Genomic DNA, 27,313 nt, shown 5'->3' with positions numbered 1-27,313 from the left:
ATCAGTTTCTTTGACATAAAGATTAAATTCATTTTAACTGTATTCACTGTCTGGATTGCTAATTCTTGCCAATTGTATGACAATGAATGAGAATATCATATCATAAGTAAGTAAATGCTTGTTCAGACAAACTTAAACTTTAACCTTTTGTAATAATGGTGTTTTTTCAATCACGCCACAATATCACCACACATATTAAGCGAAGTGTAAGAAAAATGTATACCAGCAAAAGATGATGTCCTACTCGATTTACACGTACAACATCCTCATGGAACCAGTTTTTTTGACCTTTAAGAGGACAACGTCTTACTTAAGGCCCTGAGCAAACAGACTAGTCTATCTAATAGTGTTGATTGCAAATTAACGCAATGTGAACTTAAGAAGCTGCATGGCATCCACATTTTTACTGTCATTTTCGGATTTTTTTTCTCTTCGCCTTTGATTCAAATGATATTTTTTCTAAGGGAGAGCATCTTAAAGGAGCAATGTATTGGCTACTAGTTTCAATTTCTTCTATCATTAAAAAAAAAAGAAATTGACCGCGAGACACTTGACCGCTTCTTTTATGTAAACAAATCGAAATTGACCTCTATTTGCGATAGGAATAAAGGTTTTTTCGTAGATAATAACATCAAAACCTAAAAAACCTAGTAACTAGTTTGAATTTCGATCCAAAAAGGCTGAATCGAATTTTGATCAAACTATCATGCATAAGTACAAGGGTTTTTGAACGGGAATGTAGGGTTTACATTTATCTTTAAAAGGAGTTTCATATTGGCAGATCCGCGAGCAAAAGTTCGTAAGGTGTTTGCCTAAATTCATTATGCAGCAAGCAACAAGAAAGCATGACAATCTCTGAAGGAGGTCTTCACCTGAAAAAGGTTCTTGCTCACTCATTAAAAAAACGGAATAAAACCATAAAATATTGATATTGTTTTTTTTTCTTTATATTATTTTTATACTTAATTTAGTTAATATAATTTTAATATGTTGAATGTGTAATTTAATCGGCCAGAAGTAAAAGCTTTTTATTATCTTTCTATTAAATTTCGAAACGTTCACACGAGCACTCACGCCTTTTAGCCTCAAGGGGTAGACAGAAGAGCAACTCATTCACTCACTTTTCGCCGAGTCTTCCTTTATGTGATAGGGGGCGAGCCTATTGCCATTTCGTGCACTTTCAGACTCTAGGCTTATAATACGAATTTATGATTGTAGTTAACTGTCGATAACGTTATGAGCTGGGGCCTTATTCTCTATCCCGCACGTTATTTTGACAGTGTGTAACAAGCACGTAACACAACGCATCATGTTTAGGACTATAGAAATTTGGCTTACAGAATACCATTCCACGCACATTTCTCGAAGATAACATGACACGGCCGCGTTACGCGTTTACACTATCATACAGAATAAGGGCCCTGTACGCATATGTAAATTTTGATACAGTGACAAACATTTGTAAATTTTGTCGTGCAGCTGCTTGTTATCACAAAATAAATAAAAAACAAACTTAAGAAGAAATATCCAAGACTTCCGTGTAAACGAAACTACATATTTGATTATATTTGCCACTGAATTAAATGACAGTCGCCATATTTAATTAAACATCTGTCATATTAACTAACAGTTTTTTCACACACTTCTGATAAGATACCATTGTTTTGCTCCTTGTTTTAATATCAATGTTTTACAGGTTTTTAATGTTGCTAGTTTTTTTGTATAGCTACAAACAGATAGGGTTTTTTTTTGGAATGTTAAAGATCGTGTAATTATGTGTCAAAAAGTTTGAGCTCTACTTTTTTCTGCCTGGCGTTATACTGACTCAGTGCCAAATTAAGAGGTATATAATTTTACGCTTTTAATACTAACCTCCAGCCGTCAGGGAGATCATTGCCTTTCCTGAAGGTCGTCAGCACTTATCAGGTGGTCCGGGAATGTGGACAACTCTGTTGATTTTCAATCAATTTATTGCATTCCACAATTGTTAATATGTTTTTACAAATTAAAAAACATAATAAATAAAAAATTAAAGTAAGAAATGAATTTAAAATATCTATTTTAATGAATGTTCGCCTAAGGCAGTTAGTCCTTTTTTTTTCTCCAGGTTAGCCTAAAGATTGTTTTACACTGACAATCTCATTTCTAGAATAGGTTTAAATAGATAGGGTAATGTAGCGAAAAGATGAGTTTTTTCTACTTTTAATTATATTTTATTTTGTAGGTTATTATTATAGCGTATTTCTGCTAAGAACTATTGTGCGCTTATGATTTGAAAAGGCATAGTTATTTATCTTTAAACATTTGATATAATATAACACTTATAATTCGTCAATAAGAACAAACTTTATAAGGAAAATAGAAGTAAATATTATGTAGCGAAGCGATAGCCTAGTTGGTTGTGGAACGGACTGCCGAGACAAATGTCCGCAGGTTCAAATCCCAAGGGCACACACCTCTGATTTTTCTAAAAAATATGTGTGTATTCTTTGTGAATTATCGCTTGCTTTAACGGTGAAGGAAAACGTCGTGAGGAAACCTGCACATCTGAGAAGTTCTCTATAGGAATTTCGAGGGTGTGTGAAGTCTACCAATCCGCACTAGGCCAGCGTGGTGGACTATGGCCTAATCCCTCTCAGTAGTAGAGAAGGCCCATGCTCAGCAGTGGGCAAGTATATAATACAGGGCTGATATTATTATTATTATTATGTACCTAAATATTAAACATTTGCTTGTTTAAATTAAAATTAATACTGTGGCAACCGAGTAGGTAAGGCATACAAAACAAGCTTGTAACTCTATAACAATAAATTTTGCCTATTTCATGACGTTATGAATACTAAGATAGCATTTTCGGAAATTTAACTCAAAGAGATTTTTAATCCCGTAATACACTCGACTATTATTCGCAATATTTTTTGCAATAAAAATTATACTGTGAATAATATATTTAACTATCACCTTATTCTCTAGATCATGCTTTATTCTGACAGTCCGTAACAAGCACGCAACGCACCGCGTCGCGTTCAAGACAATATAAATTGGCATATAGAATACCATTCCACGCTAATTTCACGAAGATAACACGGCCCTGTTACGAGTTTACTCTCATAGAGAATAAAGGCCCAGGCCAACTAGGTTGGTGCCACGCGGTTAAAAATTAGGCAACAAGGCGCTAACAATTCGCGTGTTTTGTCATTCAATTATATACCAAAAATACAGTCACACAAATTAATAGGAAGCCGACATTAGAATTTCAAATTATTTAGTTTCATTCCGCAGCCGGACTTTGTAGTGGACAGACGTTTTATCGACAAAATTTATTACAAACGTCACTATACGTATAATGATAATAAAAATCTTGAGTGTTCAATAAACGATATCAGTGAATCAGTGGTTGCAGATTATGTAATAAAATCAAAGTGAAGTGATTGTACAAAATGGGATGGAAATTCGTGACACCGTTTACAAAACAGGTTGGTTTGAAAATGTTTGAGTTTTTGGCACGATATGACCTCTGCGTGGACCTTGATAACTTATTATCGGCGTTTGTCAGAATAATAATAGTTGGATATATTTTTACGTGTGTTCAAATTATTTATTAACTAAGATTTGGCATTTAATCAACAAATAATGTCGCTTAGTTACGTTGTAATTCGGCATATTCTGCTAATTTTGGCTTGATGTCGAAATTTTTGGTTATTTTGGCTCAATATTTGCCAAGCGCCATCCTTAATGCAAACCATTTAATCTTGTATTAATAATAAGGGGCATATGTGAATTGTGATTTATAATTAGTTTGCTAGAACTAGAATTATTTTTTTTATCTGGGTGACTTCTTTTATAGCTAGCCAAATAATAGCTTACTGTTAGTGACAGAGATGCAGTATATTTTTTGGTGATTTAATAAAATTCTTCTGATAATCTAAATCAAATTGATATTTAAATGTATTTTTAGTTATATTTTTTATATTTTTCGATATTAAATATATAGAGAATGGTCTTTAAAATCTATTAATTGAATCTAAATCAAAATAAACAGAAATAATTTAAAATATTTTGTTTTAAATTACTTTATAAAAATTTTCGCCTCAGTACGAAACGTTCAATAAAAATTCTGAAACAGTTCGTTTTATACTCCTACTTACAACGCATTATAATTAATGATATTTATTGACCTTGAAATGAACTATTAACACATGCCCATGCCACAGTACATGGTACATGTGACACAATTTTGGCAATCCTTATCAACTTTATTAACCGATACGAAGTAAGATTCACAAACGCGCTAAGATTTCCGCGTTACATAATTAAAATAATAAAATCTTATGCAAAATATCTTCTGGTAGATAATATTTATTTATTGCTTTCTGCAATTAAGACATTGTAAAATGGTATAATGCGCATTGTACTCGTTATCATGATCTTTTCTTAGATGAGAAACTGTTTTTTTATTCTAAGTTTGCTATAATATTCGCCTATAGGTTGAATTTAATCAGATAAAATTATTCATAGGTTAAGCAATACATAAACGAATTGAAAATGTTAGTTGTATGTATAAAGTTGACAATTTGTCTCGCTTTTATATTCAGTCGGGTTATAATTCATGACATGGATAAATTTATCTAACAATGTATTAGCCCTAAGGCGGTTAGTTAATTTTTGTTTTGGCTAAGCCTAAGGTAAGATTTTCACTGACGGTCTCAATTCTAGAATAAGCTTTACAAATACATTGGGCATGTAGATAAACCGTGAGATTTTTCTACTTTTCATTATGTTATGTTTTATAAATTATTATCATCATGTAATCGCGTATTACTAAGAATGATTGTGCACTTGTGGCCATGAAGAACATAGTCAGTGTAATTACTGTATCTTAAAGCCTGTTACACAACTTCAGAGTAATTGCTACTCGTGACATAAATTTATAAGCCGACCAAATAAGTCACACTCTAATCTATGCTCCCAAATGAATGATAAAATGAGTACTATTTACACTGGCTGTTTAATACAATAACCATCAAATAACATTTTATTACTCGAAAGTAATTTACTTGAGTTGAAATATTTTTAACATTTTGACGGTTGAAAGGCCAAGTTACTTAACCGACATTTTTTCCAAAATGTTTAACTAGGTTAAAAAAATAGGTATACCTGCTGATTTTAAATATTTTAAAACTTAGTGTCGCAAAAAATGTCGCTTAAGACAATTAGCCTTTGAACCGTCGATTTAATTAGTAAGGCTAATTGTCATAAGCGCCATTTTTGCGATATTATATTTAAAATCAGTGTATTTTCCGCGAATTTTAAAGCTATATGTAAAATGAAAGTATTGTGACTCACTTTTCGGCTGACCATCACCTCAGTCAGCTCTGTGACCACGATTGCGATATTATGTTATCAACATATTTGGAATCAGTGTATTTCTCTACATCTTTTAAAGCAATGTATTTGTAAAATGTAGGTAGATGGTGTAACTTTTTTTGGAAATTCAACCAACACCTCACTCCGCCCTGTGACCATGAAGGCTGCAGTCTTCGAAACATCGGAACAAAATTATAATATAAAAAACCGCGACAAAATCCAAAAAAAAAATAGTTTTATTTCAATAATTTAATCTTTTAGAAAAATGACGGTTAAATCAAAACTCTTCGTATTGTATCAGAATGACATGCGCAGTCCTCACAGACTTAGATAGCGTTACTACTGTTTATAGCTAATATTTACAAACAACCGACTTGCACGTGATTATACTAATAAAGAGTAGATACGCATGTCGGTTAGCAGTGTGTACAATCAGCCACAAAAGTGAATAAATTCAAAATTTCTAAATGGCCGTTAATCTTTTGTGTCCTTATCAAAAAATATTTTTTATTCACACGAATAAACTTCACTACTTTTTTTAGACTATCTTTTTCCTGCGGCTTCGCCCGCGTTACAAAGTTTTTCCAGTTCAAATATTTTCCTGGATTGTTGCTTTCGACTGGTGCAAAAATATTCAAAATCTTTTTAGTACTATCTGAGACTAGCGTGTTCAAACAAACAAGCAAACTTTAGCTTTATATATTACTATAATTAGAAAATAAGGATTTGTGAAAAACTAAATAAATATACTTATTTTTACTTAATATATTATATTGGCTTGTGAATACTACAATAAGAATGTAGACTAGCGTCAACTAGTGTCAATATTGTTTTATAATTATAATGTCAATGTCGATCAATGTCAAGACGTGTCAACGCTTTATATCCACACATGTTACACAAAATCGTGCGTGAATTAATTATAATTTAGTTTAAGAATTAGAAAGAAGTTATCTACATATTTGCTTTTTTTAAATAAAAAAGCCAAGAAGAATTTAATCAATAATTAAACCTAACCTAACCCAATTCTGCTGCAACTTAAACAAGACAGATTCTAAAGCAGCTTCAAAGTAAAAAAAATCAGTCCAACATAAACTTACAATAAATATTTCCTATTTACTTATAAAGTCACTGACTCCGCTTATTTACAGTTAATCACGCAAAAATAGTTATTCAAATTTTTATCACTGTACGTATATAAATTTTACGTTATAAATCGTATCGATTCGTTCGAAGTGGTGTCTCGGCATTCAGCGGCTTTCCGTCAAGGACGCCAAGCTAAAGGTAAATGACGGGTAATGACTAATGAATCAGAGGTGGCAGGATGAACATAAAAAATAATAAAAACAAAGTTAATGAAAAAAGGATATACATGCAAATCACACGCGACAGAAATGAAACTTCTAAAAAATAGCCTACGATATATGGAGATGGATATAGAGTATCAGAAGTATTAAGATAAATGTAAGGTTTATTATTTTTTCCCAATACTAAAACATACTTGCAAAATTAATTTATAAGTCACATTCAAATATTCACATAAATAAAACACGTAAACACATGTGTTAAACACATACTAACAAAATAATAAAAGGATACAAAATGTAGCATGCAGGCTTTTTCAATCGTATCGCGTTTTCATTTAGTTACAAATCACAACGATTCTACAGAAGTTTCACTTCAAATAAATGAAAGAAACAGCTACAAGAGCCCTGTAAAAAATGCCCATTGCTGAACACGGGCCTTCGTAAGCCGAGGTCCACGAAAATTTATCTGGTTTGATAGTAAAGTACTAAAATGTTGGCTTGACTTCACCTATCAATGTAAGCAAATAATATTGATAGTAGTCGTAAGAGGCACGGTGACCCCAACATAACCCCCGCGATAGCTGGGCGGTAGTTGTAATTCACTCTTTCTGTGAAATCAAACAAAAACGCCTATGAAAAAAAAAGTTTGGCAGTCTTTGGTTTAGACCTTAGTTCACCAGGCTCATCTAGTGCGAGTTGGTGAGTAATACATGAATAAATATTTAACAGCATGTTAACATAAATTGACATTACCTTGTAATGTCCAACCGAGGCGTTTTAAAACAGTTATTTAAAGAAAAATGATACAAGGGAAAATACCTAAATAATAAATAACTTTATTGCTATAAAAGGATCAGATAACGAGGCAAATTGTATTGCGTAGTAATTGGTTATGTCTACGAAGCCATTAGTTACTAGCCGTTTAGACGCAGGGAAAACCCATTGCAAACATAAAAAAAACAAACAAGCGTTTAGACTGAGGGAAAACCTATTTCAAAAACAAAGAACAAACATACGTCACATCTTTATCCACAGGGTAGACAGAGGTCTACCAAGGCCATCTTGCATACCATTCTATGTAAATATTTTTTTTTATTTTTATTATTTTATTTGGAATAACGAACTGCTTATATTTTACACCGCTATATAATACAATTATAATTGAAGTTAAGCCTAAAAGTATTCAACAAAGAATTAAAATGAGTAAATAAATATTTTTTACCTACATTGTTTTTACATACATGATACGTGCTTACGTAGATTATTTAAGAATATACATTTTGATAGTTAAGAGAGTTTTAAATATTTTAGGTCACGTTCTGGAAATAGATTAATATTGTGGGGATATAATTCCGATATCAAATAAAACATTCGTTCACAATGGAAAAAATATATTGAATAATAATGTCTTTTAAAAACAAAAATTTCCGATTCGTTTTGACAATTATTTTAACTATTTTCATTCGTTTTTAAACCGGAAAGCACTCTATAAAAATAGAGCTCTGTGTTCGGTGTCATAAAATGAGTGCCACTGCTGATCCTGGCTTACAGGAGTTGTAGTGGTGGGTGTGAGGACGAGAAAGTCTCAGGGTTGAAAAAGTTTAAAGGCGAATTGACATTTTGAAGTCGTTCAGCTACTTTTGTGTCAGACTGTACCTATTAATTAATAACAGCTGCGGAGGAAATTGCATCACGCAATGCGCTGAAATCTTCTTATGTAATATATATAATATCAGCCCTGTCTGAAATACTGTCCCACTGCTGGGCACGGGCCTCCCCTAACACTGAGAGGGATTAGGCCTTAGTCCACCACGCTGGCCTATTGCGGATTGGTAGACTTCACACACCCTCAAAATTCCTATAGAGAACTTCTCAGGTATGCAGGTTTCGTTACGATGTTTTCATTCACCGTTAAAGCAAACAATAATTCACAAAGAACACACACATCATTTTAGAAAAGTTAAAGGTGTGACCTTGGGATTTGAACCTGCGGATATTCATCTCGGCAGTCCGTTCCACAACCAACTAGGCTATCGCCACTCATCTGCTTAGCAACTTCAAATTAAATAAAAAATATAAAACGATATAAAAAATCAAACGATAATTATAAATATATATTGTATAGTATGCTGTGAAAAAAATTACCAGGTTATTTGGAATTAAATTACATTTTTACGATCCTAATTATTTTTTATTAATCTATTGTTAATTATTTTTAAGCATAACATTTTTTTACAAACAGGAAGATGAAGTTTTTCACACGGTTTCGTCCATTTATTATGTTTCTAGGGTTCCGTACCTCAAAAGGAATCCTTAAAGGATCACTTTGTTGCAGTGGGAAGGATGAAATTTTCCTAAAGGGAATCTGACGAAACTTGCAGGTACTAATAATATGCATATATGCAGTCTGGAAAAAGCGGCAATAGCCTAGTTGTGGAACGGCCTGCCGAGACGAATGTGCGCAGGTTCAAAACCCAATGGCACAACCTCTGATTTTTCTAAAATCATGTGCGTTTTCTTCATGAATTATCACTTGCTTTAACGGTGAAGTAACCTGATAAGTTCTCTAGAAATTTTGAGGGTGTGTGAAGTAACAATCCGCACTAGGCCAGCGTGGTGGACTAAGGCCTTTCTCTCAGTAGTAGAGGATGCCCGTGCTCAACAGTAGGACAGTTATATGCAGTCTGGAAATCGTTCTCATTATAATTACATTTTACATAAATTACGAAAGGAAAGCCGGCAAATCAGAATCAGATATATGGACCCGTCGCCACTACGTTGTCAAGACCTCTTTTCTCAGGAATGCGTAAAGCTATCAAGTTGAAATCTATATTAAATAATCAAATACAAATGTCTACTGTCTTGTTATCAGGTGTAAGTAGGGGGGGGGGGGTGCCTTTGCCGTGCCCATATTAAAACATACTAGTTCACGACAGCAAATTTATCAATTTATTTTATCGCAAATCGATCAATCAATAATGTATTCCGAATCAGTAATTCTAAAGAAACTAGTAGTAGCCATGTGAAAAGTTAACGAAAGCAAATTTATCAATTTATTTTATCGCAAATCGATCAATCAATAATGTATTCCGAATCAGTAATTCTAAAGAAACTAGTAGTAGCCATGTGAAAAGTTAACGAAAGCAAATTTATCAATTTATTTTATCGCAAATCGATCAATCAAAGATGTATTTTGAATCTATAAATCTATCTTTTGTTATCGATTGTTACGTTTTTGAAAACACGTGCTTGACATTGCTTTCACGTTTGGACATACGGTAAAATATTTTATCGATTTTTTTTACTTTTACCTACATTTAAGAGTAATCACAATAAGTGTACGCATCAAAAAGCTTTTACGTTTGTTTGATTTTTTTATTTATTTTAATAAATTCTATATAATAAATAATATATAATATAGGTATGTAGCATGTATGAAGAGAAACAAAAATAATCATCTCTCGTCAGTCGACATTTTACACCCCAATCCATTAACAATCAGGTGCAGTGGGATCACTTTGTCGCGTTCGTATAAAAGAAAAAAAGAACAGCGCTTGCGAAATGTTCCTTGGTAGCAGAAATAGAAATTAACAAATAAGTATATCCTGTTCCAGTGCTTCGTGGTAGCGGGTTTGTCACTGAACATGGCCCAGCTGGGTATGGTGTTAGGCTTCCCGACCGTCCTGCTGCCACAGCTGCGGCGTGCTGACTCCAGCATACCCATCGACGACTCCTCAGGATCCTGGATAGGTTGGTATCAAACATATCGACCGTTGAAACGCTATTTGACTTAAGCGACACTTTTATTCGAAAAAATTCAGCTAGGTTAAAAAAACATAGAAGAAAGTGCTGATTTTAAATAAATATGAAACTGTGTCGCAAAAACATGTTGCTTAAGTCAATTAGAATTTCAAGTGTAGATATATATTAATGGGAAGGGAAGGAAGCTGCTAGCATGGTACACACGGCAAACTATAAGAGGTTATTCAAGTATTACGTAGATTCAAAGAGAAATGGGGGGTCACACAGAACTTATGTATTTACGTATGTACGTCTTATATTTTTTGTACGAATTTGCGTGTTTTGTAGATATTCTTTTAATGTAAGTATAATTAACCATTGTCCCTGATATATTCCAGTTAAATAAATTATAAATCTGGTAATTTCGTTGTTCTCTGTTTTCTGTACTTATACAAATAATATAGAATTACAAATTTAAACCTTTCTTTAAGAAAGAAATATCTATCTACTTTTCAAATGCTATTGTTTTTTGGATCCTTATAATTATATTCTCTTCTCTTATCTTAAACGTTGCACTGTACCAATTACGTATTATAATTAACTCAATATTAACTTACGATAAAAAATAGTCATAATTGTACGGGCAGGTAGTTAAAATATGTTAATAAAAGAGTAATAACTATGTTATATGTTAATTCATTAATGTATTTATAAATTTAAATTCTCAATGCTGTGTGTCCTTTAAATTATTAAGTCGCTACTTTTAGCAAAACGGTGCGCTTATCGTGTTTTTACAAGATAAATATCTACTTGAAATTAGTAAGAAAAGAAAGAAAGAAAGAATTTCAATAATATGTTAGCTTTGGTTTCTTTTTAAAAATATGAATATTGTTTTATTAATTATTATAAAACTGCTACTAAAATTATCAATTCTATGCATTTCCCGAAGCATACATTTAATTTGCAACCAACCCTATCAGATAGATAAATTGTTTATTGATAATTTTGGCACTATGCAGAGGTCAACTTGACCTGGCCATACGAGTATGTAGTTTAATTTTTTGGTGCAATATCAAAATGCCCCTGTCAGTTGCGACGGTTGAAATTTTTCAAAAAGGAACCAGAGGCACAAAAAAAAATACCTTAGTTGACATATCGCGACCAATTTAAAAGAAAACAAGAACTAAGACGAACGTAAATAAACCTAAAAGGGAAGCCGGAATCACATAGTATGGACGCTTCGCCACTGGTCCCTGTATAATCTTCTTACGCGTAGCTTTTACGCCACGATGCGCAAATGTCAAGGGTTATTGGTGCAGGGTGAGGGCCAGCAACGATAGCATTTTGAACATTTCTGCAAATAGGCTAGACTGTACCTATGTAAACTACTGCTGCAGGACGCATGCTCCGCCATGAAGAATGTAGTAGTGGACACATTATTGTTGACTGCCTCGGTGGCGTAGTTTTAATTTTACATGGTACAAGTACGACTACCGCGCTGAGGTCCTGGGTTCGAATCCCGGGTCGGGCCAAAATTAAAAAAAATACTCAGTCGCAGCTCGGAGTCAGGAAGTTGGCGGTGTGATACCCCCGTGCCTCAGAAAGCACGTAAAGCCGTTGGTCCTACGCCTGATATCTCTTCGGTAATGTCCGATCGCCGTCTCACCGAACTATGAGAGTGAAGGAACAGAGAGTGCACCTGTGTATTGCGCACACACTTGTGCACTATAATATCTCCTGCGTACCTGGCTGATCTACGTTGAGATTGGCCGCCGTGGTCGAAATTCGGCTAGGAGGGTTTCATTCATTGTTTATTGCTACACCATTATCTTATTAACATATACAGGAGTGTTTCGACATTGTGTTACTAAACCATATAGATACTTATCTATTTGGAAACATTACTACACAATAAATTACTTGAGCTATAGATGTAAAATTAAAAAGTGTGTTTCTAACAAAATAAATATTAATAAAAGTGATTTTCATTTTACGCGCCCTTATGCCACTAATAACTACTCTAAGAGAATTATTCGCAGCGGCAACATCATACTTTCAGTCAGAAATACACTCCCGCACACGACATATTCGCATTAAACTACAAAATCGTCAATAAATCAGTTAATATAACCAGAATTTTTGGTGAAAATCTTCGTTAAATTAATAGATGATTTTTGGCACAATGTCAGCAAAGGTGAAGACGAGTTTATGGTTTCATTTAGTAACGCAATGTACACATGACCCTGTATATAAGTATTGTTTACTAATACTAATACAAATGAGTCTATGTTACTTAATTAACAATAATAAATAAAAAATGATTATCTTTTTTTTCAGCTGCATTGCCCGGCTTCGCACTGATGGCTGGCAATTTAATCATTCCAATACTCATGGCAAAATTGGGCAGGCGCATTGCCAACATCCTGAGCATCGTCATAGTCCTCATTGGCTGGGTATCTGTGGTCACAGCAACTGGAATTCTGTGGCTTCTCCTGGCCAGATTCTTCCAGGGTCTTTCGTTAGGCCTGAGCACTGGTCTAATACCAATAGCCATCGGAGAATACACCAGTCCAAAGAACAGAGGTCCATTTTCCATAAGCATGTCATTTATCATGGGATTAGGGACCTTATTAGTTCATACAGTGGGTTCATACTCCACATGGCAGATAACGGCCTTAGTAATCGCTTGCATTACTTTCGTGAACTTGCTGATTGTGATTTACTCTCCAGAATCTCCAAGTTGGTTGGCTAACCAGGGTCGGTATGACGATAGCAGAAGAGTTTTCCGATGGCTCAGAGGTAACGAAGAAGACAATGAACTTGACAAAATGCTGACAGCCAGCAAACTCGCCAGGGAATCTTGGGAAAATAACAGAAAGTTAACATTTTTCAAGCGAATAAAGAGCACCATATCCTATATGGGGAAGACGTTAAGAAAGAAAGAGTTTAACAAGCCAATTTTTATAATGTTGCATCTTTTCGCAATATGCCAATGGGCCGGCATTAACGTCTTAGCTCCGTATGCAGGAGATATCATCAAGAACGTTGTGGGAGCCGATACCTACACGCCCCCCATCATTGTTGCTATGGGCATCCAAAGAATAATCTCTAGTCTCTTCGCAGTATACATTATAAGGAAAATCAAGCGACGAACGATGCTCTTTACCATGGTCGGCTTGAACACTGCAATCGTCTTTATTACAGCAGCTTACAGTTATGCTAAGAGTCACAACATGCTTAGTTTTGACCATCCTGCAATAGGCATAACGTTGATCCTCGCTCATATGTTTACAGTTGCAACTGGATCACTACCCCTCCCTTACACGATAGCAGGAGAAATATTCCCTCTAGAATACAGAAGTTTGTCGAGCGGAATTAGTTCCTTGTTCTCTTCAATAAACATATTCTTCGCTATCAAAACTTTGCCGTATATGTTCAATACTATTGGGGTTCATGGGGCTTATTGTGTATACTTTGGTATAATGGTGTACTGCTTGACAATAGCGTGGTTCTTCCTACCAGAAACGAAAGATAGGACCCTGCAAGATATAGAAGATGAGTTCAGAGGCAAGCCTAGGTATCCTGAGGATTTGAAGTCAGCACAACCACTGACTGTATGGAAGAGTAATGAGGAAAAGCAAGCAGAAACAGAGGCTTGAAGTGATTGAGTCAATTGAAGGAAGAGGAATTATAGTTCTTGTTTTAATGGCAGCAAAATAAATGTTGCATTGTCAGGTTATGCCTGTAAATCGAAGACATATCAAAAGAATAGTCTAGTAATTATATAAGGAATTCAGTTACTAAGGGATATTGAATCGATTAAAGGTTTAAGGACATTAAACAGTAATCGTAGTTGATACTTCCATATTTGTGTGTCAGGTGATGACATTAAAACGAAGACAAAGTCACTATTTATTTGAATATTTGAGTCGATGGTAACTGAAATAAAGACGTGGTCACTGCATATGTAGGATATACAGCCGTGTTTTCGATAAAAAAAAATTATAGCAATAAATAGTAATATGTGCGGCTAGAAGAAATATGTGAAATATGTGTTCCACTTTTTGATTCTACGCGAACTCTATTAACGCATACTTATTACATATCTTGTAAAAAATTATAATCAGATATTAAAAGTATCAACTAAATTGACGATGTTATGTTGAATTAAGGTCTAATGATTTGAGATTGTTTCTAATTTATTAATCAAGAGATATTTGATTTTAAAGAAACATTATTACTTATTGAATGATTTAGTTATGATTTGTTTGAAGGTATAAATTTGATTTAATTACATAGCTAACATTTTTCTTGATACACAGACGAAACACAACTATTTTGCTAAAAGCTTTCATTATATTAGCGCTTCCTTCGTCTAATGACAGCGTATACAAACTGGGGTGAAAATCCTTGGGTTTGATTTCCTTATTCCGCGTTTTTTTTTTCTTTATTTCTTTATTTGGACAAACAGTAGTTGTTACATTGTAGCATGGATACAAAAATCGTTACAAAAAATATAATTCAATGTACAACACTTTAAGTTGTCACAGCATGCATACATAATAACGTGTATTTTTCTCGGTAAATAAACATATTGAGAATGATAAAACATAAGTTATACAACAAACTTAAGACAAAGCAAACGAAATGATATTTAAATTTAAAGAAAATATTACATAAATGAAACAGCAAACTTAAAACAAAAACAAACGAAATGATATTTAAAATTTAAAAGAATTAATTGTTATTTTTCAAATAACATTTTCAAGATCACAACGATAATGATAAATAAAAATTATAATTATTTTTATTTGTTATAGTCGTTCTATATAATACATGACTTGTTATTCAAATAGCGATTATTTATGTGTGAACCTATTGTGATACAAAAACATGTTTTTCTGTATTTTAAACATATTTATGTTGATAAAATAGACAGTAATCACAGTCCAATAACCAAACCTACGATTAGAAGTAATGCTAGAAAACTTGTTATTTTAATACAAATATTGTAATAGCGTTTGTGAATCTTCAACTATAGTGGGAGGAAATAGTATATATATATAATTTGTAAACTTTCACCTATAGTGAAAGGAGTAACTAGATAACTTGTTATTTTTAATACAATTATTGTAATAGCATTTGTGAACATTAACCTATAATGGGAATAAATCCTAGATAACTTGTTATTTTTAATACAATTATTGTAATAGCATTTGTTAACCTTCACCTTTAGTGAGTGGAGAAGCTAGACAACTTGTTATTTTTAATACAATTATTGTAATAGCATTTGTTAACCTTCACCTTTAGTGAGTGGAGAAGCTAGACAACTTGTTATTTTTAATACAATTATTGTAATAGCATTTGTTAACCTTCACCTATGGTGAGAGAAGAAACTAGATAACTTGTTATTTTTAATATAATTATTGTAATACCATTTTCTGAAACTACACCTACGATGAGAGAAGAAACTAGATAACTTGTTATTTTTAATACAATTATTGTAAAACCATTTTCTGCAACTACAGACATTCATGTTTTTTTCAAAATCATGTTAACCAATTAGTTCTAAAGTTTTTTTCAAATACTTTGTAAACCCCAAAATGGTCTGCTGGTGGCTATATTTCACGAAGTTTTATGCTTTGTTTATTAATACTATCAAGTTGATTTTTTGTTAGCAAAGTTTCTTGCAGTAAGTAGGTTCAGATGCAGTGGCAATCAAGGCGTCCAGTGTTTCACACTTCTAGAGTCTTAACTTGAAGAAAGAATTACCTATTCTCTGTCTGAAATCACGTAAAAAGGGCAAAGATGTTCCGCCCAGAGACTAGCATAAGTGAAAGCCGATTCATATAAGGTCTACGGGGACAAATCCATATTATTGCTATTACGGGCGTTCTAATCTAAAGACAGCTTTGACAGCCAAAAAGGTAAAGTGTAAAAAAATCCCCTATATACCCATATGGTTGTCAAAAAGAACCCGTAATTACAAACATTCTGTAAGACACCTGACACATCTATTCATCATTTGTGGTCTAGATCATGTAAATCGACCTGAACTGATTTGAGTTTACACGAGCTGAACTAGCTCATGGGCCTTGTTCTCTATCCCGCACGTTATTTTAACGGTGTGTAACAAGCACGTAACACAACGCATCGTGTTTAGAACTATAGATTTTTGGCTTACAGAATACCATTCCACGCACATTTCTTGAAGATAACATGACACGGCCGCGTTACGCGTTTACACTATCGTACAGAATAAGGGCCCAGTGCGAATTGAGGCAACACAAAGTAGAAGTTATATAATGAAAAATGTTCAAATTAAGGGATTTGTCCCCGTAGACTGGATAGGACCCCGTGACCTTAATACATGTTATTTTTTAAATGTTTAGTATAATCTGTGATATTAATAAGTCTACTTAATTTAATGCAATGCGAACAAATTAAGTTGTTTTATTCAATGTGATAATGTTTAAAATGACTGTATATTTAAGTTAGCTAAGTATAACGCTAGTTATTAATTTGGTTTTGGAGGGTCCCAGGGGTGAAGGGGGGATAGGGCTGTTGGTTTTTGGGAGTTGAATAAAAATCAAATTATTTTCGTTCACTTCGGTACAAATGAAGTTTTAGAAGATTTTATAATTTTGTGGAGTTACTCAAAATTATACATACACAAGTGAGTCATCCCTGTTGTGTTGCGATTTGATGAACCTTGTAACTACTGGACATAATGAGACTCTCATCATCAACCAGATACCTCATGTCTCAGGTTGGTGAGCGCAGTGGAATACTTAGTAATTCAAGGTTTTGGATGTTGTTTCTACTGTTTATGGGCGGTCGTATTGCTTACCAGGCGAACGTCAAGCTCGCCTTGCCACTCAAAGCAATAAAAAGTTAGTTAATATTTTATTTTCATACGTTTACTATTTGACGGAGTAATTTTAAGTTATTCAAACGTCTGTTTATAAAATAGTGCTTTGGTTTGATACCATTACATATCGTCTGCGCGGTGCCTAAAATATACTTCAGTATATTACTTTTACGGGACGTACTTATCCCTTTTTTGCAATTACGAGCGTTGTAATCGAAAGACAGCTTTAATAGCCGTATAGATAAAAGTACATCTACTCTTTTAGACGCCTACCGAAACTATCCTTCGATTAGAACACTTGTGATTGCAAAAATATGGATATGGTAGACAGAATAGGGCCCTCTCATTACGTAAAAAAATGCGATAACACAGTTGCTATTTCTTTTTTAATTACATTTTTGTATTTATGACCTGAATTTAACAATACTATTTAAAATATGGGAGCAAGAAATCGAAAAATATTTCAAATAAATGAGATACAAAACTGGATGCAGATATATTTTTTTACTTGCCCCAGAAATCTGGTAAGAGTAATCTTGGATTGACACTTAAGCTAATTTTGTCCTCAAAAAGTGCATTATGGGCGGAATCGCACGCAAAAGCTAGCAATAATAAAAGTTTAAAAAGCGCCATCTATGATCCACATACCGAACTTCATTTTCAACACATTAATAATGAATCATTAATTATTATTAACGCTAGCTTCTGCCTTGAGATGGCGTGTGCGAGTGGACTACGAGTTCTGGCTAATGAGTACCTAATTTTTTTTTCATTTTTCTCAACTCTGGAGTCGGTAAAAATGCCCTCTTCCCTACGTGCCTTCCTCCAATAACTTCTCATATCGAAGAATACGGCAAGGATTTCTTTCTTTAACTTTAGATCTACAAATACGATAAGCATATTGACAGCTATTACTACCTATTACCTCACACCGCTATTACTACCTCACACCTAGTGGACGCTGGGCTTTACTGCCGATTCCAGTAATCTAAACAAACATCTAACTGCTCGTACACCTTAATGGTAAAAATAAACCAATTAAAATAACTCATTAGGACTCGCTGTATGTAAACCGCTTTTAACAGGTTAATTTAGGAATCTAAACAGGAGGCCTACGTTCAACTGAAGACAGGGCCGTAGCTACCGCCGTATCAGTGATAGGGGACCCCCGAGCTTTGGGATCCCTCTTGGCCCATACCTACATTAAACTAAGCGGGCGGCAAAAGTTCGCACTGCCCTGAAGATCCCCCTCTATGGCAAGCCAGGCTACTGACTGAACATGATGAAGCATATAGCATATAGCCCTATATTCTGATTGGTCCATTTTGGTTATGAATACGACTATATTATGAACGTTAGGAATCGACCATGTATCAGCAATTCCTAAAACTGGATGCCATGGAATTTGTGCTCGATATAGTCATGGGCTCGACCCCTATTACATCATGGGACGGAATACAGATGGCGGTAAGTGGGTGCACCTGTTGCGCCTCTGCCTATCCCTATGGTAATAAAAGACGTGTGTAAAAATTTGCCAATTTCGACTTCCGCGTCGATAGAATTGAAGCGACGAATTTCATCACAATTGTACAGAACAATTATCATTGTGTAATTAATATATTAAGTACTTGTGTAACATTTTTATCTCTTGAATATCTGCAACATACTTGTAAGGTTGAATTGTCAAATTATTTTAAATTATATCATACTAGTTATTGCTCTTGGTTTCTTTTATACAAGCCCTTTATCGTATAGTCCGGCAAACGACAACTATTGCCCTGTTGGGAACAAATTACAGACGCCGGAAATACTGAACAAAAAATCCGTTATCATTTTGACTATGAGCGTAACTAGACATTTTCGAGTGGGGTTAGTGTCCTAGACTAAAAAAATAAAATGATTTCTGTATACTTGCAGATTTGATAATTTTACTAATGCACAGTAATGAAATAAAAGGATTTATTTGAACCTGTAAAATGAAAAACATCATTTAGATTCCGTCAATATTAACTCTACCACCAGTTCGGAAGGCAGAGCTCACCAGAGAAGAACAGGCAAGAAACTCCGGTGTAGCTCTTTTTAAAACACTTTAAGATATAAATTACAGTACATGATACAGTGAATATATAAAAAACTATTGGTTTTTTTATTATTGTTTAGAGCAGTTCATTTATATGCTCGCAAAATAGGTAATAAATTATTTTTTTATTTCCATATATGAGTGCACAACCCTCTTAGTAAGTAGTAGATTGCCATAAGATCTTATGGGAGAGCGTCACGTGATACAGGGGTGGTCACAGCACACCCGACCTATCTCTATACACAACTACACCACCGAACCAATCAGGCACTTATGAGTTAAAAAGCCATTTCAAAATAACAGACATACATTTCAATTTTATTTATATCTTCTTTTTAGGGTTCCGTACCTCAAAAGGAAACCTTTACCTTTAAACGGAACCTTTAAAGGATCACTTTGTTTTCAGTCTGACAGGCGGTAATTCCAGACGACCTAGAATCTTGAAATTTGGCATGAAGCAATGTTTTATAGCACATATAAAGGAAAAATTCCGAAAATCTATTTTTTTAGACCTTTATCTTTCATTTATGCTCCTCCAGCGTTCCATATTGTAATGTTATGGATTTCATTTTGCAATAAAAATACCATAACTATGACTCGATTGTCGTGATGGGTGAACTTTTGCTTATATTCCTACAGGTTTGTACGGAACCATCGGTGCGCGAGTCCGACTCGCACTTGGCCGGTTTTTTTACCTAATCCCCATTCTTTCGATGTTTGTTAGCGACTTCACGCATGTGCTAGCTTCTGATTTGTTACCATTCACGTTCAATGCTCTTAGAATGAGGGAAGAAAGGAATAGTGATTAAACTTGTATATCATGCCTTTATACTAAAGAATCCGCAGTCAAGAGTTATTTCTGTCCCCAAAATGGGATTTATAAAGGCGTCAATTCGAACAAATGTGTTTATCAAATTGTGGAAGTATTTGGATCAAATGTTTGAACCAACAGATCACAGCTGCACGAACTCCGAGAATCTACAGAAATCAGTAAGTTAATAATGTATTTAGGGAAAGAAAAACATGTAAATAGATATCTACGCAGTTTTAAATGTTGTATTCGTTGTACGACTACAAATTTTGCGCAGATCTGAGCAAAATTTACAAAGGCATTATATATTATTTATTTCTCAACGTTTGAATTGTTTACATGGAATTCTTTGTTTAATTTTTTTTAAGTGTTTCCGTCGATGATTTCTAATATTATGCCGGCGTGCATTGTCGCGGTAAAGAATACGTGACAACATAAAATAATCATTATAACGAGAACCTAATAAAAATAAGTATATAAAATTGTATCCATTCTTATAACATTGTAATGTTATACAATTACCAGAAAATAGAAAATTTAAATTTAATTAAAAGCTGCGTTATTTCCATACGAAAATGGTTCTAATTTTATCAAACATTCAGTTAATTATAGAGAAAATGTATTTCCTTTCTTCTTCTTTTGGTAGTCGGTGAAGATACAAGTAGGTAGGTATGTACTTAAAACATCGTAAATTAATTACAATGCAGTTATCAGGTTTTATATTTTAAAGATTTTTGGAGTGAAAAAGTTAACTATATTATTAAAGGCTCCTGCCTGTTAAAATCATTTAGTATAAAGAACACTCTGGGTAGTTTATCAGGCCAAAAAAGTAGAATTAGTATTAAAATGTCATAAAAATAAATGCATGTCTCCGCATTTAATTATAAATATACAAACAAAAAGAAGCGATAGCCTAAAAGCAGCGATAGCCTAGTGATGTGTGTATTATTTGTGAATTATCGCTTGCTTTAACGGTGAAGGAAAACATCGTGAGGAAACCTGCATACCTAAGAAGTTCTCTATAGGAATTTCGAGGGTGTGTGTAGTCTACCAATCCGCACTAGTCCAGCGTGGTGGACTAAGGCCTAATCCCTCTCAGTAGTAGAGGAGGCCCGTGCTCAGCAGTGAGCAAGTATATAATACAGGGCTGATATTATTATTATTATTATACAAACAACTGCAAAATCTTTCTTGAGGGGCACGGCAAAGTGACCCCATAGCACCTGGTGGTAAGTGGAGTCCTGATAGTGTTGCCTGACAAGAGACCCCTCGCGAAAGTCTGAAGATTTTTGCATGTTTGTATTTTTTTAAGAAGTAAGCTCAGAAACTGCTAAACAGATTTAGATGAAATTTGGCACATGGACCCACCATGTTCTGGATTAACACATAGGCTACTTTTATCCTGATATTTAGCTTCCACGGGAGATATTATTTTTTATCCCTCTTTAAATAGATGGCATTAGTGTCTCACAGATGGCGCTATGAATCTCTATACGGCTTGACGCGGGGACGAAGTCGCACCCAACACCTAGTCGAATATATTCCGCTTAGCAACTTACCACACCGACAATTTTCGCAATTTTCCTTTTGTTTTTATTCTTTAAGTAATATAATTACTTTCATACTATTAATATTATATTAAATATGACCACGTATATTCGTACAAATATTTTACTTATGACAGCTGTTGGGTTCGAGTTGTTTGAAACGAAAATATTTCTTGTAAAGACGTAGTGAGACGTAGTGCAGTGTTGTGCGTAATGTCATGTGTTAAGTCGAATAAACATATATTATATCAGGTATTTATCATGTTTTTATATGTAATTAGTATTTTAATAGCTTACAGATTATGTATACGAATTGTACTCTTGCCACAAGTAGGTAAAGTGCTTATAATTGTCTTTATTTATTGAAATGAAACTATTTTTTGATTTTTTTTTATATTCATTTTTACCCGGCGTTTCGAAAACCTTATAGCCTTTTTTATCAGGGAGGGGGCAATCATAAAATAGTTTTATTTCAATTTGGAACATTTGTGTAATCATAAAAACATCATTACGGCTTTATTTAGTTTCAATTTCCTTTACTATAAATCATTCCATCTTAAGATATAAAACAAAAAGAACATCAAGAAAATAATACGCATGTTGGCTTTTTTTGAATAATTTTAATTGAAATAAAAATGATTACTCTGGTCCAAAAGTGTATTTTTCCTAGGGTATTCTGTCAATAAGTGAATGTTTTAAAGTTAAATTTTATAAAGGTATTTACTATTAAGGTAAGGTTTTAAAATATTGCTCGGGGGCATTTGCCTTATTATTTGTGTTGGAAGTTGTAACCATTTTTTTATGCCTATATAAATACGTCATCCGTATTTCCCAGAAGTTTTATATTCAAAACCATTTGAATTTTAATTCCAAAATACCCACACACAACCATTTTATCTCCTAAAGTAAGGGGAGACGTAACTAGTGCAACCCACTTTTCGAAGGCCTTTTGCCATACTTTATCGGGTAAAAAATTCAGTAATAACAATAAAAAACGAATGAATATAAATTAAATGCAATTTGAAGCGATATCACTTTGTCATATTGTATGACTAGCTTTCGCCCGCGGCTTCGCTTGCGTGAATATTTTCCTGCATAAAAAACCTGCTTTATATTTTTTTAAAGAAAGTAGCCAAGTCCTTCCCAGGGTCAAAATATCTCTATACTGAATTTCATCGAAAGTCGTCGGGTATTATTGCATTCAGACAGACAGACTATTAGGGTAAGTCTTATAATATTAATTTTAGACCTTTTTAAGAGGAACAATTCGGTCATACATGATTGTTTCATAATTTTAACAGTTCACGCAAATCACACAACAGAAAAAAGATCCCCGTTTTTGGGATATTTTTCATTGATGCTCCGCTCCTAGTACTCATAGCGTGACGTTATACAGCCTGTAGCATTCATCGGAAAAAGGGCTATTTAACACTTAAAGAATTATTAAATTCGAACCAGTAGTTCTTGAGATCAGCGCGCGCAAACAAACTTTTCAACTTTATATTATAGTATAGGTTATGGTATATTAAAAACCGGTATTTTGACAGAAATTTAAGTGAAGCAACGCATTCTAATTAGAATAATGATATCGAATTTGGAATTGTTAGCGTTTACTTTAGCTTCGTATTGTTATCATACTACCGTTATCACCTAACTGAATCAATAATTAAATAACAATGTTGTTATAATAATTAACTGAGTATGTCGTGAGAAAAATGTTATTATTAATTTAGTTTTAGATAATAGTATTCTTGTATGAGTATAAACAGTTATTGACTTTCGAAATGGATTATTAAAAATCGGGCCCAAAAATATCTTTTTAGGATTTTAGCCGGTTCAATTCCGTAGAATGGTATTATCAAAAAATTTAATGCAGTTTTGCTTCCTTTTAAAAATATCTTAACTACTTATAATCACTTACAAAATAAATTGCTAAGAGTACAAAGACATACAGAAAATTTTACTGAGAAATTACAACATAACATATTTTCTTGCTTTCTGTGCACTGTCTGGTAAATTGGATAAGTATTTTTCAGATAACTCTTTTTATTTTGCACCCGTCGACGAGTGTCAAAGTCGTCTAACACTAAAAACTACGATAGCACGCGATGCTCGTTCATAAAAATTACATAATGGGCAAGTACTTAACATTACCTTGTCAGTTGTGTATACAATTATGTGTTAATATGTAAATACATGAATGTTGCAACAACTGAATACTCAAAATCGTAGTACTAAGTACAAATACTTAACATAACCACCTAAATTGTTTCTTATTGCTCCACAGTTTAATTTAAATAAATAATAATTTGTATGCCTGATATAACCAGATGTTTTCTGGTTTATTTAAACATAGAAACGTCTAATCACTTCCACTATAATCGCATAAATAGGATTGTAAAATTAGTAAGACCATTGTTAATTGTATCCTATATGATCTAAGGTATTCTAAGGTTTCTGCCAATGAGTGACGTTGCGTCTTTTCTAGGTCTATAAGTAATCTTATAAATAAATCAATTGTATTTTTTTTCATCTCTGTATACTGTAGTATATATCTTAAACTGATTTTGAAAAGAGCAACACCAGAGTTTCTTGCCCGTTCTTCTCTGCTGATAACTGCTTTCCTAATTGGTGGTAGTTAATATTGATTGAGGTTTTCAACCAGTGCGTCCTACCTGACATGACCTACGGTGCCGAGACGTGGACGCTCACAGTACGGCTGGTCCACCAGCTCAAAGTTGCTCAGCCCGCTATGGAACGTGCTATTCTCGGAGTTTCTCTGAAGGATAAACTTCGTAACGAGGTCATCCGTCAGAGAACCAATGTCACCGACATAGCACACAGGATTAGCAAACTGAAGTGGCAGTGGGCAGGGCATATCTGTGGAAGAACCGATAACCGATGGGGTAAATGAGTTCTTGAGTGGAGACCACGACTCTGCAAACGTAGTGTAGGACGCCCTCCAGCTAGGTGGAGTGACGATCTGCGAAAGGTCGCTGGTAAGAACTGGATGCGACAGGCCGAAGACAGGGTAAAATGGCACATATTGGAGGAGGCCTATGTCCAGCAGTGGGCAAAGATATATGTTGATGATGATGATGATGAATATTGATGGAATCTAAAACATTTTACGGGTTCAAATAAATCATTTCATTTCATTTATAGGATGGATCTTAGAGTTGATCAAAACTAGCCATAAACCGCCTTAAATTAGTTACACCTACGACGTGATCGCTTCCCTCTGGACTTAGAGTATTATAAAAATATCTAATACTATTATCTTATCAAAATGTATCTTTCCAGACATGGACTTCCTCTGGAGTACTGATAAGCGTTGTGTGCCAAGGCATGATGATGGGATACACAACGCGGCTGCTACCTGAACCGGGATCAGACTCCAATACTTACCAGCAAGATGTATATTGGATAGGTAATTCTAATTATTTTGGCTGATATGAAGTAGATAATGGTTACCTGCGGAGGAAACCAATGAATTATCTAGCAATGCTATTGTGCGTATTATATCAGGCAGTTTTCCACACTTAGGTAGCAAACCCGAATAATACTTTATATGAGATGAATTCTGGAAATTTACGTCACCGAAGCACACCATACATGTGTATAAAAAAAAATTGCACGCGTAGTATATGCCTTCAATCTAGCATTTTTAGAAATGACTGGTACCTACCCATTTTAAAACTGGAGGTGTGTTCGCTGTAGTCAAATAACGCTGTAGTCAAGTAATTTTCCAATTAAATATTACGTAGTACTCAATAGATCATGTCTTGAGTAAATCCACTATTTTTTTGCAGCTTCAAGCCCGAGCATGGCCCTCATCCTGGGAATCCTGCTTGCATCGATCATGATGGAAGTTCTCGGTAGAAAATTTGCGTATGTAATGCTAATGATACCAGGATCCTTCAGCCTACTCCAAATATATACAGCATCAAACGGATCAAGTATACTAGCAGGAAAAATGCTCAGCGGAGTCAGTATTGGAGGGGTAGTGACATTGGCAGCGGTCGTTATAGGAGAATACTCAAGTCCTGAACACAGGGACATGTTCTTGCATTTAAAAACAGCTGCATTCGCTTTAGGAAACACAATGTCTCGAATCCTAAGTGATTATTACGAGTGGAAAACAATTGCCTTTGTGATATTAATTCTTAATTTAATTTCGACCCTTATAGTTTCTAGTTGGCTAGAAAGTCCATATTGGTTAGCCATGAACGGTGAACTAGATACAAGTGAACGCAACTTCTATTCCTTACGTGGTAGGAATCATAATACAAAAGCAGAATTCGAAGAATTGATCCGAGCTCAATCAAAAGCGTCTTTAAAGTCTAGAGCTCCATATGTGGAAATATTTAGAAAATTAATCAAGCGGAGTTTTCTAAGGCCCGTTTTCATTATATTTATGTGTTCTATGTTATTAGAAATTAGTGGAAGGCACATCATTCCTATTTACGCTTCGAAAATTATAAGAGAATTAGAAAACAAATCCAATCCATCTTTAAATCTTCGGATCGATATTATTATCACAATAAGTGCTTTAATATCAGCAACCCTTATAAAAATTATGAAAACAAGAACATTACTGTTTTCCACTGGCACTGCTTCTTTGCTAACGCTTTTCTCTGCCAATACATATCTATTCTTGTCTTCAAATAACTTCATATCAAACCATTCCTGGCTACCTACATCGATGTTCACTTTATATTTAATTTTAGTAAATTTAGGGTGTACAATAATACCTATGGCTTTACTCGGGGAAATATTCCCGTTAGCACACAAAGGCACTGGCCTATTTGTATCTGGAATTTTATCCTGCATCTGCTTCGAAGGCACTGTAAGAATATTTCCTTACCTACTCGCTGGCCTTAAGATATACACTACCTTTGCCATTATAGGTATGGTAAAAACGGTGATATTAATGATTTTGTATTTTGTGTTGCCAGAGACAAAAAATAAAACCTTACAGGAGATTGAAGAGAGCATACAGTATGGTAGAGGCGTTGCTCGAACTTTACCTGATCATGATGAAACTTATAAAATGTTGAGTTAGTTTGGTAGATTCTAGTCCGATCTAGTTATTGTATTTATAGTACTTGCAGCATACAAGGCTAGCAAACAAGAACTGCCTCAAATTGGACCGTTTTAAATAATGCTTGTTGTTTGTTGAATCTTGTACTGATGAAATTTTGTTAATAAATAAATGTTGATTATGACAATGAATTTTTGTTAACATTTAAGAGGAATTATATTAAAAGGACAGGGTATTGAGTACTACAGAATAATCTTTAACAAATCATGATGGGAGGATATATTTTAAATCCGCCTGGATAGCGACCACTGTACATAAGGTGTTAAAACCCGACATCAGTGGCCTACGTAAATGTGTCGTGTTCTGGGATCAACCTGTGTATATCCGGTTCGAACAGGCCGGCATAATTGTGTCGTCTGTCGACGGGCAATCACCTCTCGCCAGTCGACTTTTATTGGACACCACTTCACTTACCATCAGGTGCAGTGAGGTCACTTTGCTGTCTGTCTGTCCGCATAAAAATATTGACGCAGGTGAAGCCACGG

General features: G+C 34.2%; 2 protein-coding genes across 5 annotated transcripts in view; both read left to right on the top strand.

Annotated features, from left to right (window-relative positions):
* The window catches only part of LOC115442291 (facilitated trehalose transporter Tret1-2 homolog), a 28,455-nt gene extending 14,358 nt beyond the window's left edge, over positions 1-14,097 (top strand). For 2 of the 3 annotated variants that reach the window (XM_037439822.1, XM_037439820.1), the window contains exons 3-4: positions 10,289-10,424; positions 12,753-14,097. In XM_037439822.1, coding sequence (XP_037295719.1) covers positions 10,289-10,424; positions 12,753-14,074 — 1,458 coding nt within the window. In that variant the 3' untranslated portion in view covers positions 14,075-14,097. Of the gene's footprint in view, positions 1-3,010; positions 3,477-10,288; positions 10,425-12,752 lie in introns of those variants that run through there. The other variant, XM_037439823.1, reaches the window with a different exon arrangement.
* Positions 14,098-20,146: 6,049 nt separating this feature from the next.
* LOC115442290 (facilitated trehalose transporter Tret1) lies at positions 20,147-26,908 on the top strand. 2 transcript variants are annotated; one of them, XM_030167299.2, is made up of 3 exons: positions 20,147-20,356; positions 25,028-25,154; positions 25,537-26,908. In XM_030167299.2, exons 1-3 carry the CDS (start codon positions 20,237-20,239, stop codon positions 26,787-26,789), a joined length of 1,500 nt encoding a protein of 499 aa, XP_030023159.2. In that variant the 5' UTR covers positions 20,147-20,236; the 3' UTR covers positions 26,790-26,908. The 2 variants fall into 2 exon arrangements, with proteins under 2 accessions (XP_030023159.2, XP_030023160.2); XM_030167300.2 differs by lacking the exon at positions 20,147-20,356 and adding an exon at positions 21,884-21,976.
* The last annotated feature ends 405 nt before the right edge of the window (positions 26,909-27,313 follow it).

Source organism: Manduca sexta, chromosome 3, assembly GCF_014839805.1.
Source record: "Manduca sexta isolate Smith_Timp_Sample1 chromosome 3, JHU_Msex_v1.0, whole genome shotgun sequence".
In the NCBI taxonomy this organism is placed as follows: Eukaryota; Metazoa; Arthropoda; class Insecta; order Lepidoptera; family Sphingidae; genus Manduca; species Manduca sexta.
This window is presented reverse-complemented; position numbering and strand designations above follow the sequence as displayed.